Source organism: Corvus moneduloides, chromosome 1, assembly GCF_009650955.1.
Source record: "Corvus moneduloides isolate bCorMon1 chromosome 1, bCorMon1.pri, whole genome shotgun sequence".
Lineage (NCBI taxonomy): Eukaryota > Metazoa > Chordata > Aves > Passeriformes > Corvidae > Corvus > Corvus moneduloides.
Window position 1 is genome coordinate 33,710,917 of NC_045476.1, and position 16,238 is coordinate 33,727,154.

At 41.8% G+C, this 16,238-nt stretch overlaps 1 protein-coding gene across 35 annotated transcripts in view; it reads left to right on the forward strand.

Annotated features, from left to right (window-relative positions):
- ARPP21 (cAMP regulated phosphoprotein 21) overlaps nucleotides 1-16,238 on the forward strand; it is a 142,461-nt gene that overhangs the window by 69,236 nt on the left and 56,987 nt on the right. For 21 of the 35 annotated variants that reach the window (XR_004239398.1, XM_032104472.1, XM_032104484.1 and 18 more), the window contains 3 exons: nucleotides 4,037-4,074; nucleotides 6,142-6,201; nucleotides 8,712-8,944. Coding sequence is in view for 34 of the 35 variants with exons in the window: in XM_032104472.1 (XP_031960363.1) it covers nucleotides 4,037-4,074; nucleotides 6,142-6,201; nucleotides 8,712-8,944 (331 nt within the window). In the remaining variant the exon portion in view is untranslated. The remainder of the gene's footprint in view (nucleotides 1-4,036; nucleotides 4,075-6,141; nucleotides 6,202-8,711; nucleotides 8,945-16,238) is intronic. The other 14 variants (XM_032104700.1, XM_032104527.1, XM_032104589.1 and 11 more) reach the window with 4 other exon arrangements.

Genomic DNA, 16,238 nt, shown 5'->3' on the forward strand with positions numbered 1-16,238 from the left:
AGGAAAAGGCAGTCTGGTTACAGGGGCAAAAAATTCCATGCATGTTTTGAGTGCTGTGAAAAATGTCTTAACCTGGACCCCATATACCAACAGAGAGCTCGGCCTGTCCTTCCTTTGATCTTGCATTACTCTAGTGCACCAGATCTCTTCATTTCCAAGTGGGAAGTTTTTAACAAAATAAGTATTTTCATGAGTAATGCCATCATTATGATAGTCCTTATGATGATTGGTCTGGAATTAGTCAGTTTAAATTATACTTTCTGGCAAGTTTTCCATCTGCTGTGTTGGCTATCACAAATTTTGACAAGGAGAGCTGGAAGTTTTAATGACTCCTGTCTCAGCAAGTGGCAGGGATTGAGAAGCATGTTAGTTTGATATCTTAATAAAAGGATTGGTGAAGAAATGAATAGTTAATAAACATGATCATTCCAGCTCGCTGAAATAAGAGCTGCCAAGTGCACCTCAAATTTTTCAGGCTGCTGACAGTAAAAAAGTGCGGACTGCGCTCTGTTATGCTCAAAACTATTTTCAAGGTTATTTTTTAATTGCAAAACTTACAGCCTTCCTTTTTAAAACATGTTTTTATTGGAAATGTAGTTTTAAAACAATTTGTGAATTTTACAGCCAAGTGCACTGGAGCAGAGGACTGGACTGTCTGGGTCTTGCAGAGAAGTTCCTTGTCTGAACTGCTTTAGTTGCCTTTGGGAAGTTGAAAAGTAATTGTCCAAGAAAGAGAAAGAACAACATACAGGAATAAAAAAAGTTGTTAATTCCCTGTGTGTAGATTTAACAGAGGATCCCAAATGCGTGCATAAATGATGCATGAGGTTTGGCTTTTAAGCATGCAGAAAAGTGATTCTAAAGACTAGCAATCAAATTACATGGGGGAAATTTCATTCTTCAAGGTTAGCGCAATGTATAACTTCATGAGCCAGAGTCATGCTAGGACCATTCAGGGTTCATGTTCTCTGGCAATCATTCTGTATTCAATAAAAAATGTAGATGTTCTGTTACTTACACAAATGCTAGAATTGCCTGTGGTACACATGGAACTTATTAAAAGAAATACACCATGCTGTTTATTTTCTGTTGTCAACTGTAATGGCTGGTTTTGACTAAGGAGTGTATTCTGAAGAACTAGATCCTTTAGGTACAGTAAGTCACGATTCTTCTAGTTAAGAAAACTCAGAGAATCTTTATCACTCTCTGATTAAAGAGAGAAACAAGAAATATTTGTAGACGTGGCTTCAGCCTGTTCTGTTCCTCTAGTGGGAAGAGATTAGGAAGAAGAGTGCTTAATATTAATAAAAATAAATCAAAGGCATGCCTCATGCTGGCCACCATAAACCTGTAGATACTAAAACTCCTGTACTGGTGTACAGAGACTTTGTGGCTGCAGATCAAATAATAAGCGTTAGTTGGAAGCCTGAGATCTATCACATCTTGTTAACTGACAGGAAAATTACTACCTGATGGTATCCACTGCAGGATATTGCTGCATGTTAGTAGTTATTTGTGTTGGCTAATGTAATTAAAAACAAGAGCAGCATCTCCCAGTTTACCTACTGCATTGGCAGAACTGATGCACGTTTTCCAGTTGAGACTTTAAAAGGTTCTTGAAAATTGGAAAAGTGAATACAAGACATCATTTCTTAAAAAAAAATTAGTCATACACAGCACCCTAATGGAAATCTTGCATGCAGAGATTTCCAAGAACACTAACTTGTAGGTAATCTTACACAATTTTTTGATCTGGTAGGTTTGTTGTCAGTATGTCCGAAGGTTATACAAGAGCCAGGTGTTTTAAGGATTTTTTTGACAACAGCTGTGCTGGGTGTTTCAGCTTTCCTGGTGCTTTAAATTGAGCACTGTTGATGCTATACATCAGGAAAGTGAGTCCTGACCTTGTAGAGCTAAATTTCTATCCAGAGCTGCTTAGCCATCTGATTTTTAACAATAAGAATAACATAATAAAAAAAGTGCCTGTCTTCTCTGCCTCTCAGCCCCACACCTGTACTGAAGAAAAATTTCCAGGGATTGTGTGGCACTGCGCCAACATCATCAGCCAAGAAGACAAATGGAGTTATTATGGGCTCCGTTTAAAGTCTATAACACACTTGATAGTGGTTCCCATCAAGACACTGAAAATGAAGCAGACCTTTCTGCTTGCTTGATAAAATATAAATCCTATATATTTATTCTGCTTTATGCCCCAGTCTGTTTTAAAACTTTAATAAAATAAATATTGACAGGTACATTACATGCCCCTTTGCTTTTGTAACTTTGTGGGTACACAGACCAGTACTCTGGTCTAAGCAAAGGTTTTTCTGTAAGAGTAGCTGTAATCCTGTGCTTTGGAATGGGACTGCACAGAAGTCAATGCACAGATGTCCATCATGAAACTCGAGAAGAAGACACAGCCCCACAGCTGAGGTTGTACAAGCCCGTGGGGTGATTTCACTATGCTTTTTGGGGCTTTTTGCTTCAGCATAGTTAGACTATGCTGAAGTCTGTACAGCCACATTTGGGAATGAAACCTGGTACCTGAGTAAGGTACGTAAAATGAGAGAAGACACAGTGTTGTAGTTGTACAAAGGATCCCGGTGATTTTAGGTGAAACGGTTTGTATCTGCTCTCAGCCTGGGGTGAAACCCTAGGTCTGCTGTAGCTGGTGGGAATTTGGTTCTTGGCAATGGAGAACTTGCTCATGATGTCCTGAGGCTTTGTGCTAAAGAGAAACGTACTTGCCCCTGATGCAGCCCAGAGCCTTTCAAATTTAGCAGGAGTGCAGGGTGGGAGCTCGCCCGGGAAGCCCACAGACCTGTCAGCTGTTCCCAATGTGGATTCTGAGTGGGTGAATTACACTCTAATGAGAAATTGCATTGTCATCTCAGGGATAAATTTCTTCCTTTTGTAAACTGATGGGATAGCACTGGCTGTGGTGCCAAGGGAGAACTTTGTCCAGGCGTCAGCTGGAGCATTAGGAATGAGCAGGGTGTTTGGTCAGCACTCTTTCGAGTGGGTCATTAGCTCACCCTTTTCAAAACAGACGCGTCCAAAATCTGGGCCTATCCCATACTGTTAAAATTTGACAGAGTTAATGATGGCATTTTATTATTCTTTGGGCTGAGTTCTGTTATTACAGAAGTAATGGGCATGATCTCTGGTGCCTTCCTCCCTTTGCCTGCCTTTTGTTTAAATTCAGTGCAAGTACTGACTATTCTTTCTTCTGTGCCTCATCGAGATATAATCCAGTGACAGCTACGAGCCGCTTTGTGTAGCGAACATGAAATAGGAGGGAAATAAAAAAATCAAAGCGGGAGAATTATTCATGGGAAATTGAGCACAGCTTCATTTCTCTGCATAAAAAATTAAGTAATTCTGAAAGAATTATACGCTTGCCCATAGGATTTATTTCTTCTGAGCCCTTCACCTTTCTTGGGATCTAAGTCCTCCAGCAGAGAGCCTTCTTGCTGTGATTGTTGTTAATATTATTATTAAGAAGGTTATTATCATTTTATATCTCAGTGTTCCCTCTCCAACTGTAAAATATGAAGTCACACACTATTTCTAAGTAGTGCAGTATCTTCTCTCCCTCTGAGGAACTTTGTCAATTCTGCATGCTTTCCTTCTGTTTGTCCTTCCTACCTACAGCTCTGTGCTATCTTGCAGTTTTATTTTGAGGTGGTAGGCCAGACCAGTGGAACCTTATGTTATGCAGGAAAAACATTTTTCCCCTTCAGATTGCCAGTATTTTGCACATACTGCCTTCTTCAGATCTCTTGACTGAGAAGTTTCAGTTTGTTCCCAAACTGAGACACCTCATTGGCAATGTGTTGTAATGCATGGAATTTATTTTACTGGCCTGACCTTATTCTTGACCTTTTTTCCCCTCTTGTCCTCTGCAAATGCAAATGATGCATGAATTGAAATCCCCTTAAGCCTGAGCAGGGGAGGTAATTCTAAAATCAAGGAAGAAATTGGAACAGCAGAGCATATCTAGAACGTCTGATACAATGCCTTTTTTATTTTTCAGTCAGTTTGCTCCCAGGAAAACCTTTTTGTGGAAAACAGGTAAAAAATAGCTTTATTTTGTGTGTGTGTGTTAAACTTAGCTGTTTCTCTTATTTTTTGTCTATCTATAGTTCTATAGTCATTTATCCTAATGTGAAGACTGTTGAGCAAATTTGTAATCCTTATTATCTGCAGTGGTTTTGTGCTTTAAGAGGGGGTAATAGAGCTTGCCTTGCAGTATGGTATCCAAGCAGATAAAGTATTGCTGCTGCTTTCCTGAGGCTTGCATTTTGATTTTAAAAAAGCTGATTGTGGGAGAGAGGGGGAGCCACCTAAGCTTTCATTTTGAATGACCATTCTGTCTCTGGAGTGCCTTTAGAATTTAACTTATTGATCTTTAAAAAGCACTCTAGCAGTGGCTGGATGACGGTATTTATGAAACACCAGACTTGAGTTTCTGTTGTTTAAGCTGCTCTCCTGTGGGACTGAGCAGCAGCATTGACATCACTTGTTGCTTGTGAAGGCTCACAAGTTCCTGCTTTACTGCTGCAGTGTAGTAATGAGATGGTGATATTTTGGTAATATTTGAGCTCACTGTTACTTTGCATTACTGCGTGATAGTTCTCGTGAATGTTATTTTTGTCGTGTTAAATCTACTCAAAGCAAAGGGAAGAGGAAACTGTGTTTAAGATCTACAACATATGAAATGCTGGCTCCATAACAGCTGTAAATTAGCTTAACTGTGTTGAAAATCTTAAAAAGTGTGCACCTTTATGGCAGATAAGGATTTTAACCAAAAGTGAGAATTCCATTGGTGGGTGTTTGAGCAGTGCTGACCCAAGTCTGTCCTGCCCAGGTTTTAAAACTGTTTATCACCCTCTTGAATAAGGGGAAGCTCTCTCTCACAGTATTTTGTTCTCTGTCCATCCTTACATATGTCAGATGCATTTATGGGTGAAGCTGTTCCCATAGAAAATGACTCCACAGTAATGGTACAAACCAGCTTTTCCGATGGACACTTCTGTAAGTGGAACGAGGGAAGGCCCTCGGGAGATCATGGCCACTGTCATCTAACCACCTCATATTCTGAGGGCCAAGGATAATTCCTCAGCTGCTGCTTCTGTGTTGTGACTGTGTTTTATCAAAATAAATCAAAATTGCAACAGAGGAACCCATAAAGCAAAAAGCAGATGCTCCCATAAACCTGTTTCTCCCTCTCAGGAGAGATTGGGACAACAAACATGACGCAGTTGTTCACTTTTCCAAGTCAGCATGGAAAGCACTCAGAGGCTGTGCTGCCACGGGTAGGGTGGGTACCTTTATGGGATAAACCATGAACTCCATAGCCAGGCCTCCCGTGGTTTATGCATTCAATCCCACACCTGTGTGCAGGAGAATGTGGTCAGTTCTGGTATTTGCACATGGTTTGCTGTCCTTGAACCCATGAGCTGACTGACCAGCCCAGTGTGAGGGTGCATACCTAAGTGGAGACCAGTAGAAGTCCAGGTTGGAAATTGTACTGCCTGCATTGTTGCTGTCCTGAGGGAGACTTCAGCTGCGTTCTGCAGAACACTGCTTTTTCTTGCTGCATGCCCTACAGCCTTTGATCAGGTGAAGCACTTAAACTTGTACTTAGCTCCATGCACATGAGCAATCCTTTTGATTGGCTGTGTTGAAAGTTAGGTATGTGTTAAAGTGCTTTGCCTTTCTTTTGCGTCAGAGGATCTGAGCATTTCTCCGAGCTGCAAAGACTTCCAAGCGACTCAGCAAGTACTTAAAATTACATATGCAGTATTTTGCTGGCTTGCATTTTATATGTTCTTATTAGGTGATATTCTTATGAATTTTCCTTTGGATGTAGATGTATGGTTCCTTAGCTTCTGAGAATTACCTTGCTCGGTGACAGGAAATGCTAAATGGTCTTCAGCCTCCCTGGCTGATGTTTCTTATGTTCAGCTGGCTGTGTACAGCTATGGGAGAGGGAGGAGGGGGCAATTTTAGCATTGTTTATTTAAACTGAATCTAGCACGAATTGAAAGATGTATCTAGAAATTAAATACAGCTTTACAGATCAGATAAATCTGAATTACCGTGTTTGTTAGCATAATCTTTCTTTTCATTTTTCAGTAGGCTGTTGGAAGACAGTAGCGTATGCAATGATACGCATAAGAAAAGACAGCTGTTTAGGTTTGTATGAATTTTATTTAATACTTACTTCCCAGTGCATCTCATTTGTGATTCTATCTGTGTCCTTGCCAAGGGACACCTTGACATGTGTGGGAATGTCAGTTTGTTGGTTGGAAAGGAGCATGGAGAACAGAGTTCTATCCCACTCTTCCCATGTTCTCTGAATGCAGAGGTAACAACAGGACCCTTTTCTTCGGTTTTATGGATCGCTGCCTCAGAAACCATGTGAGATTTTCAGCTGCCTGGCTGCTCAGGCTATTTGGGAGAGACTAGTGGTAGCTCATTTTTGCTCAAGCATATATGACAGGCACGTTTCGTAGACTTGTGCCCAGACTGACCTTTTTTCCTTTTGTTGCTTTGTTAAAAGCTGAAGTACATTGAGGCAAAACTGATTGAAGTTCCCTTATCTGAAGTACCTATGTTTTGAAACTTTTTTCTGTGAACTTTGTCTTCCCAACTCCAATTCCTTCCGCAAAGAGAACATTCAGATGCATCTCATATCCCAAACAGCATCCCAAGCCAACGGGAAATGAGTAAGAGTCAGTCCCTATTTTCATGGAGAGCAGCTCTACCAGCTGATACACCAGATCAGAGGAAGACTGAATCTGGTGGTGACAGTGTTCTTCTGAGAGTTTTAGAAAGGTTGTCTTCCCCCACCACGAGCTCTCACAGGTTCAGTTCAGATCAACCAGGCTGCTCTAAAAGTCAGTCAGCTGCCACAAGTCTTAAGCAAAGGAGGATGAAGGAATGGATGCTTTCAGAAGCATGTTTGTCATCTATTAAGGCACATGGACAGCCAGGCAGAAAGCACTAGATGTCTGTGAGCATTGGGGTTTGCATATGTCACTTCAAACCTATATCATTTATATTACATAATTTTTTACTATGAGGAGAAAAGGATGTGTGAGGAAAAAATTTGGTATGTGGTTGCTGAGTCTGCATGTCATCACAGCAGCCACAGAGGAGATGGAGAGATTGCACCAGATAAGGAACAGTGCTGGAGCATCTGCATCTGCACCCCATGACCACAGGCAGCAGGCAAAAAACTCTCCTCCTTGCTTTGAGTTAGCCTTGATGATCTGAGAGTCTTGGACTGGGCATGTAGGATTTAGGAGGTGTCTACTAATACAATCTTAATAGCTAATACCTGTTTGAGTTTGGGGAACTAAAAGAAATTTTTTGTAACCCAAAACCACAGAAAACAGGGATACAATAGCATTCTGTTTCTCTCCCTCTTTTTCACTAGAATATAAATATAAGAGAATTGTTAGCATCTAACCACAAGAGTACAAAAGAGTCTGTAAATAATATACATTGGGTTTTTTTCTTCCTGATTAAATCTTAAAGGAGGATTTATTTTTAAAATCTTTTTCCTTTTTTGTGTTGTTGCTTCTGTGCTGTTTCTCTTCATGCTTACCCACTTTCTGGGTCTAGCAAAGGTCAGCAGGTTTATACTGCTGATCACATCTGAGAGAGGCTCTGTTACAGGCAAGGAATGCAACAGCCTGATCCCATCTTTAACATGCTGCCTCCTTCATGTCCCAAGTGACACAGCTCAGCAGGTTCTCCAAATAAAAAGCAGGAACCAAGTCCATAAGGAAAAAGGGGACCAAAAAAAATTAAATACAGTCCAGTCCTTTTGATTTGTAGAAAGAGCTTTGAGCCTGCAAGCTATTATACTGTAATATAAGACACAGGAGTGGAAAATGTCTTTTAAAATCCTTCCAAATACAGTGTTATGAGCATCACTTGGGATAACAGTCAGAGTGCACAAAGCCGTGGTAGGCGTTTTGGTTTTGTCATTTTAGCAGTACTGTGTAAGTAGTTTCCCATGAATAAGCCAAATTCTGATCACAATTTGCTGTGTTTTTGCTCACAGTACACTGGGTTCTCTGCAACTGTTCAAGGACAGTCTCTACCCAGAGAACTTCACGATTATTGTATGCAGTGGGGAAATAAACCAACTCCTGGGTCTCTAAGTGAAGCATCAGCAGTGAAGAGATTGGGGTCACACTGAGAGGACACATGTTTAGGGAAGGCTTTGGATGACCTCTCAAAGCTGATAATGACTGGGAGCAAGGTGCAATAGAAATAAGGATATGAAGATAAAGGTAGAGTGCAGGTGAAGTTGGTGAGAAAAACATCATAGGGGATGGACAGCAAAGTGAGAAGAAGTGAGGGGCTCGCTGAGGGAAGAAAACACTCGACAGGCAACAGAAATGCTATATCAGTGCTGTGTAATACTGCTGTGTCAGCCCCATCTGGTGAAGTGCTGTGAGGAGATACCCAAAAGGGGAGGGTGATAAGTGCTGTGCATATAAAAAGGGTATAGCAGTGTTTATGTGCTGAAGGCAGATAAGTATGGGGGTGAAATCCCATTTCAGACATGCTTTTGTAAAGGCAGAGTATTTCCTTTTTCTTTATTAGGGTCGCTGCAGGGTACCCAAAGATAGACTCTGCCTTGACATGGTTTTATTTGTGTATAAATCTTTGATTCATGATGTCTGTAGGGGTAACAGAGACAGCATCGGGAAGACATCTGGCAGTCGACAGAGCAGTACAGAGAACGAATTAAAGTGGACAGACCACCAGAGGCCATGGAGCAGCACAGACTCGGACAGCTCAAATCGGAATTTGAAGCCAGCCATAACAAAGACAGCCAGTTTTGGTGGGATAACCGTCCTAACAAGAGGAGATAGCTCATCAAGTAACAGAAGTACCGGCAAACTGTCTAAAACAGGTAGCTAGTACTGTATTGGGTTCACAGTGCTTCTTGTTGTGTGCTGATGAATGGCTGTGCTGGTGCTTGTCTGAGTATGGTCTGTCACAGAGTGGTTTGGGTTGGAAGGCACCTTCAGAGAGCATGTAGTCTGACCCTCATGGTTGGACTAGATGGTAAGATACATCAGCAGTTTTGTTTTCTTTACACAGGAGATGTGTATGTCCCTCTATGGATGCTAGTATCTGGGTACCTGCTCCTGAGCTTTTAGGGATCAAGAAAAAACACTGTGCCTGAGGTTTGAAAATCATAGGAGAGGTAGGCTTTCCCTGGAGTATAGCATGTGCACACCCTATTGAGCACCATCTGCACTTGTAGCCTGAAAAGGTGGTATTCCTTTCAGAGAAAGCACAGATTTTACCTTTTTATTAATCCTGATATTTTTGAGTTGTGAATAATTAAATGTCAGATATCTGAGGAGAAATACAAGAACATTTTGTTGTCATTGCTAAAATGCAGCCCATCTGTATTTTGGAGTACAGCCTCTGCCTTGTTGCTGGCAGTTGAGGCTGTGGTGGAAGCAAGCAGACATGGTGGATTCACAGAGGTCCTGCAATCTCTCCATTTTTCGGTTTAGTTCCCATTAAATGAAAGCATCATTTAAAGAGACTATGAATCTGGTGGGAATTCTGCATTTATTTGCATTAACTTCACGACTACATTAACATATGAGTGAGCCACAGGGTCTGGATCTAAGTAATTTCAAGCTATGCTATTAAGCTGTTCTATTATACTTTAGGTTAAAAGTGCATAATAAGTAATGAGGCCATCAGATGATTCCATCAGATTGGTTCAGTTGATACCTATAGTACAGGACAAATGGTAATCAATACTTAGCACTTAGTGCTCTTTCAGCTTGAGAGTGTTTTATGGATGGTTCTTAATTTACACCCAGTTTATCAAACGTGGGTTGGTCAGATTTCATTCCTATCCTGCAAATTTTACTGTAGCTTTTGTATGCTGGGGAATGGAGTTTCCAGAATAAATAAATAAAACCTTTGACATAGTAATTACATTTTGGATCTCTGGATGTTGAGCGTAGTTTAAAATTTTAAACAATCGTAAAGCCAGAGTTGAAAAGACCTTTAAGGTCATCAAGTCCAACCATTAACATAACATGGTCAAGTGCACCCCTAAACCATGCTCTCATGTGTCTTAAATACCTCCAGGGATGGTGACTCAGCCGCTTCCCTGGATATAGTCTGTTACAATGCTTGACAATTTTTTCAGTGAAGAAATTTTTTCCTAATATCCAACTTAAACCTCTCCTTGTGAAACTTGAGGCCATTACCTCTCATCCTGTCACTTGTTACTGAGAGGAGAGGAGAGCCCCACCCTGACCTTCCTACAACCTCCTTTCAGGTAGTTGTAGGGAGCGAAAAGAGCTCTGAGCCTGAGCCTAAACAACCCCAGTTCTCATCAGACTTGTGCTCCAGACCCATCACCAACTCTGTTGCCCTTCTCTGGACACGCCCCAGCACCTCAATGTCCTTCTTGCATTGAGGGATCCAGAACTGGACACAGGATTTGAGGTGTGGCCTCACCAGTGCAGAATGGAGGGGGATGATCACTGCCCTGGTCCTGCTGGTCACGCTATTGCTGATACCAGCCAGGATGCCACTGGCTGCCTTGGCCACCTGGTAACACTGCTGGCTCATATCCAGCTGGCTGTTGACCAACACCCTCAGGTCTTTTTTCCACTGAGCATTCTTTCCCAGGCCTGTGGTACTACATTGTTGTGACCCAAGGGTAGGATCTGGCACTTCGTCTCATTGAATGTCATAAAATTAGCCTCAACCCATTGCTCCAGCCTGTCCAGATCCCTCTGTAAAGCCTTTTAACCCTCCAGCAGATCAACACACCCTCCCAGACTGGTATCATCTGCAAACTTCCTGAGGATGCATTTGATCCCCTTGTCCAGATCATGGATAAAGACATTAAACAGGACTTGGCCCTAGGGAACACCATTTGTGATCAGCTTCCAACTGTGTGTAACTCCATTCACCCTCACTCTGGACCTGGCCATCAGCCAGGGTAAACTGTACACCCATCCAGGCCATAAGCAGCCAGATCTTCAAGGAGAGTCCTGTGAAAAACAGTGTTGAAAAACAGCTTTCCTGAAGTCCAGGTAGACAACATCCGTAGCCTTTCCCTCATCCACTAAGTGGGTTACCTTGTCATAGGAGATTGTGTTGGTTAAGTAGGACCTGCCTTTCCTAAACTCATGTTGACAGGGCTCTATTGCCTGGTTGTCCTGTATGTGCCGCTAATGGTACTGAAGATGATCTACTCCCTAAGTTTTCTCACACCAAGGTCAGACTGACAGGCCTCTAGTTCCCCAGAACCTCCTCCTGGCTTTTCTTGTATGTTAGCATCACATTTGCTGGCTTCCACTCAACTGGGACATCCCACTGGGACTGCTGATAGATGATGAAAAGTGACTCAGTGAGCACTTCCACTGTCTCCCTCAGAACCCTTGGGTGGATCCCATCTGACCTCATAGACTTGTGTGTGTCTAGGTGGTGTAGCATATCACTAACTCTGCCCTTGGATTATGGGGGTTTCATTCTGCTCCCTGTCTCTGTCTTCCAGCTCTGGGGACTGGGTACCCAGAGAACAGGTCTGGATATTACAGACTGAGGCAAAGAAGGCATTAAGTACATCAGCCTTTTGCTCCACCTTTGTCACTGTGTTTCTCCCTGCAACCAATAAAGGATGGAGATCCTATTTAGCCTTCCTTTTGTTGCTAATGTATAAAAACATTTTTGTTGTCTTTTACAGCAGTAGCCAGATTAAGTGTTAGCTGAGCTTTGGACTTTCTAATTTTCTCCCTGCATAACCTTTTTTTTTCCCTGAGCCAAGCTGGCTGTGTTCCATGCTGGCCTGTCTTTTAGCACATGGTTACAACCTGCTCCTGTGCCTTAAGATTTCCTTCTTGCAGAATGTCCAGCCATCCTGGACTCCTTTGTCCTTCAGGACTGCTTCCCAAGGACTCTATCAGCCAGTTGCCTAAACAGACCAAAATCTCCCTCTGGAAGTCCAAGGTAGCCAATCTGCAGACCCGTCTCCTTACTTTTCTGAGAGTTGAAAACTGTCTTTTCATGATCACTGTGCCCAATAAAGCCTCCAACCATCACATCACTCACAAGTTCTCTGTTCACAAAAACCAGGCCCAGTAGGGCACCTTCCCAAGCTGGGTCCCTCCCCAGCTGTGACAGGAAGTTATCTTCCATGCACTTCAGTCTGTTTCCTCACTGCTGTGTCATATTTCCAGCAATTATCTGGTAAGTTGAAGTCATGTACGAGAACAAGGGCCAGTGATTATGAAACTTCTCCCAGCTGCTTATAGAATATTTCATCTGCTTCTTCATCCTGCTTGGGTGGTCTATAACAAACTCCCACCATGACATCTGCTTTGTTGGCCTTTTCTCTGGTTTCTACCTATAAACACTCAACCCTTTCATCACCATTGTCAAGCTCTAAATAGTCAAAACACTCTCTAACATACAAGGCATATCCCACCACCCCTCCTTCCTTGTGTATCCCTTCAGAGGCGTTTCCAGCCATCCACTGCAGCGCTCCACTTGCGTGAGTCATCCCACCCATGTTTCCACCAGGTGATGGTAACTGTGTCACAGCTGTCCTGCTGTGCGGTTACTTCCAGCTCCTCCTGTTTGTTCTGCGTGCTATGTGCATGCAGGTGCAGATGCCCTTAAGCTGGGCTATTGATCCTGCCCCCTTTTTGTGGGAAGAAGCCATAATTTCTACTGATCATTCTCAGGCACTTCCATCATTTATGACAGATCAGTAACCTTTTTGTCTTCACTGCCACATGGATCTCCATCCCCTGCCTCCACTGGGATTTCAGACCAAAGAATCTCACTAGCACACCATCCCTTAAATACTGGTGTGCTGTATTACATCCCTTTCCCTTTTCAAATCTAGTTTAAAGACCTGATAACTCCTCTGCAAAGATACTTTTCCAAACCCTTTGAGACAGGTCTACCCTGTCTGTCACCAGCAGGCCTGGTGTTCTATAAACCAACCCATGATAAAACCCCAAAAATTCTGTCAATGACACCAGGCTCAGAGTCTGTTCTTAATCTGCTGGCTCTTCTTTCATCAGTTCCTGCAACTGGAAGGACAGAGGAGAACACTCCTTTTCCTCTTGATCCCTTAACCAACCATCCCAAGGCTTTGAAGTCTCTTGATTGCCCATGGACTTTTTGTTGGGACTTCATTGCTGCCTACCTGAAAAATCAGTAATGGTTAATGATCCATAAAGCTGTATCATGGTAAAAAGTTTTCTTTTCACGTCTTTAACCCAGCCCAAGGAGGCAGCAGACGACCCCAAGAAATGAGTCAATCAGTGTGTTGGGCCCTCTGTTCCCTTCAGAAGGGAATCTGCTGTGACCATGACCCATCCTTTTTCCTTTATGGAAGCAGTTTTGATGCAGGGTGTAGTCAGAATTAACCTCCAACCAAGTGAACCACCATCCTTGCTGTTGTTTGGTTCCACTTTCAGAGCCTCACATCTGTTATCTCAGGGCACCTGGGACAGTGAGATAATCACAGAGGAGACCTGCCTGCTGTGCTAGGCAGGAACTTGTCACCATTGCCCCCTGTCCCCTCATCACTCTGTTCAGCCAGGTGGAGAGATGACAGAATCCTCCCTATCATGTGTTCTGTATGCCTATGGGATCTGCCCAGGAGAAGGCAGGGGGCAATTTCAGTGGGTATGTAGTTTTGAAACTACACTCTCATGTATTTTTTATTTGAATATAGACTGAATAGGCTATACAGTGGGGCTTGAAGTATAGAATACAATGGTTTCAATTCCAGATTTCTTTGCCTCCAATGACTATTTCAATAGCATCAGGACTGAATTTGATGTACAAGAATTAGGGAGGAGTCACGGGCTCCTGCTATACTTTTTTTTGTATCATTCTACCTTCAGTGGAGTGCAGGTAAATGTATTTTTCTGCAGCATTGTGCTGCAGAGGTGCAAAGCATTTAAAATAGTGTCAGGGAAATCCAGTTTGGAGGAGACATCTAATTGCAAGGGCAATATTTTTAAGAAGCCATTTTAGTGTTAAAATCAAGCATAGTAAAAAGGATGCACTTAGGAAATGTATTAAAGGAGAGACTTGTGGAGTATGCCAATACTTGTAAATGCATCTGCACTCTGTAGGCACCAAACCCCAAATTGCTTTCAAATGAAAGCTCTTATAATACATTTTTAAAACATCAATGATATTAAAATTCCATGCTCTTTTTAAAGTGCTTTGACTTTTAGTAAGGAATGTGTTTAAACTGGAAAGCTAGCTGAGGCACAGAAATAGTAAAAGAGAAACAAGATAAAAAGAAGAGGTGGGGAAAAAGAGCAAGACTGGGTGTCAAAACAAACGTACACCTTCAAAGCCAGGACACGAAGTCAGTTAGCCTGAGAAAAGTCATAAGAACTGATGTCCTAATTACTATTTCTAACCTTCTCTCCAAAATGCTATTGAATGGCATTAAAGCAGAAAAAAAAACCAGTTCAAAAACAATAGGGAAATTTGTCTGGATAAAGTGTTTTCCCTTTACCAAAAAATAGCTAAGTGCATTCATAGAATAGTCAAAGTCCCCATGTGCTACTTGCATTTTCTAAGGTGCATTAGGTACTAAGCGATACTTGATAGTATGCAAAACGTGCACAACCTTCATTACTCTCTACTTGTGCCATAGGCAGCCCAGGTGTTCTGTAGCTCACTAGACATTTAAAGGTTGATGGTGTTTTCATTTTGGGTGATTTTGATTATTTTTGTTTTCTTGTCTTCACTACAGTAGTTGAAGTGGAATTGCAGAGGTGTTGTTACCCATGTTAGGCATGCTGCCCTGGTAATGTGGCAGAGCCTGCTAGGCACCGATTCTGTCCCAGTTCTCCTACAGAAAGTACTAGACTTTTCTCTGAAGAATTTTATGGTTCACAGTAATGAATTTAAAATATTTTTCTCTTGCATATAATTTGTATGAAAGCAGCATGAAGTCATTAGCTGGTCAAAATGTTCCTCATTGGCTGAATGATGGAAAATATTTATGGTCTCTTTAAATATGAAGATTATTCCATATATATATGGCCGTCATCCAGAAGCATTGTTAAGCACTCTTCTTGAGCACAGGAGTATTAAAATTTTCAGGATTTTCACAGAAGGCTCACAGCTGCCTTCGACAGGGTATACGGTGATGCAATATTAATGTTGTAGCCTTTCTAGATCACTTTTCATATTGTCACCAAAGTTAAATGTTCTGCCCCTAACCTGTGGTAAATCAGTAATTAATGGTACATAGCAAACAAGCAGAAACTGAAGCACAAAAAGATGTTAGCTTGCCCTTAGGCAAGAGATCACAGAACGTGCTGTTCTCTGCAGTAGAGTCCAGTAGTGTCAATTAGTCTTAGACTTTATTGCATTCAGCTGCACAGGAATTGGAGCTTAGCAAAGGAATTCTGTTACATCATTTTTGCAAACTTCACAAAAGGGGCTGTTTGAAACCCATTACATGGTTATCTTATTGGTTCTGATGGTTATTTTCATGCACCTGTTGATCGTTTAGAGTACCCTGTTCTACTGAAAAACACAGATTGTACACTGCAAATAAAATTTCCTTCACTGTTATTCTGTAGCTCAGTAGGTACAAAGAGACATGTTCTAAGCTGTAATTCAATATCGAGTGGGGAGTTAATAATTTAACAAATTTCAATCAGATTGCATTCCTTCTACTTAGGACATCATACAAAGTGTTGGTTTGTTTAGCTTTCTAGTAATATAGTAGACTTTCCAGGGCTGACTAAGAGTGGTAAGTGAAATAGTTGTCCCTGTAGGGGTACAATGATGTACCTGTTCAGTCTGTAACACCCAAAAAGAGAAAATCTAGCACATCAACTACCATGTTATTGTCACTGACACATTGCAACAGGTTTTAGCATCATGAGGGAAGACGTGTCAAAGAAATGTTCAATGTGTGTCTACATGTCTAGTTAAATACTTGTTGGAAGGCTTAAAAGTTGTAACTATTGCACCTTTAGCTTCTCTTAATGCATTTGCCATTCAGTGGAACGCACATCTGTTGGAGCGTATTTCTTTCCCCCTTAGTTGCAGAAAGCTGGCTGCATTGGGGTATTAGCTGTGTTGATACAGATCTGTAGGGATCATTAGCTTCCTTGGCAGAGCTCCAAGTAATCGGAGACACAGTCTAATCTCTCCTGTTAGGTGCTCAT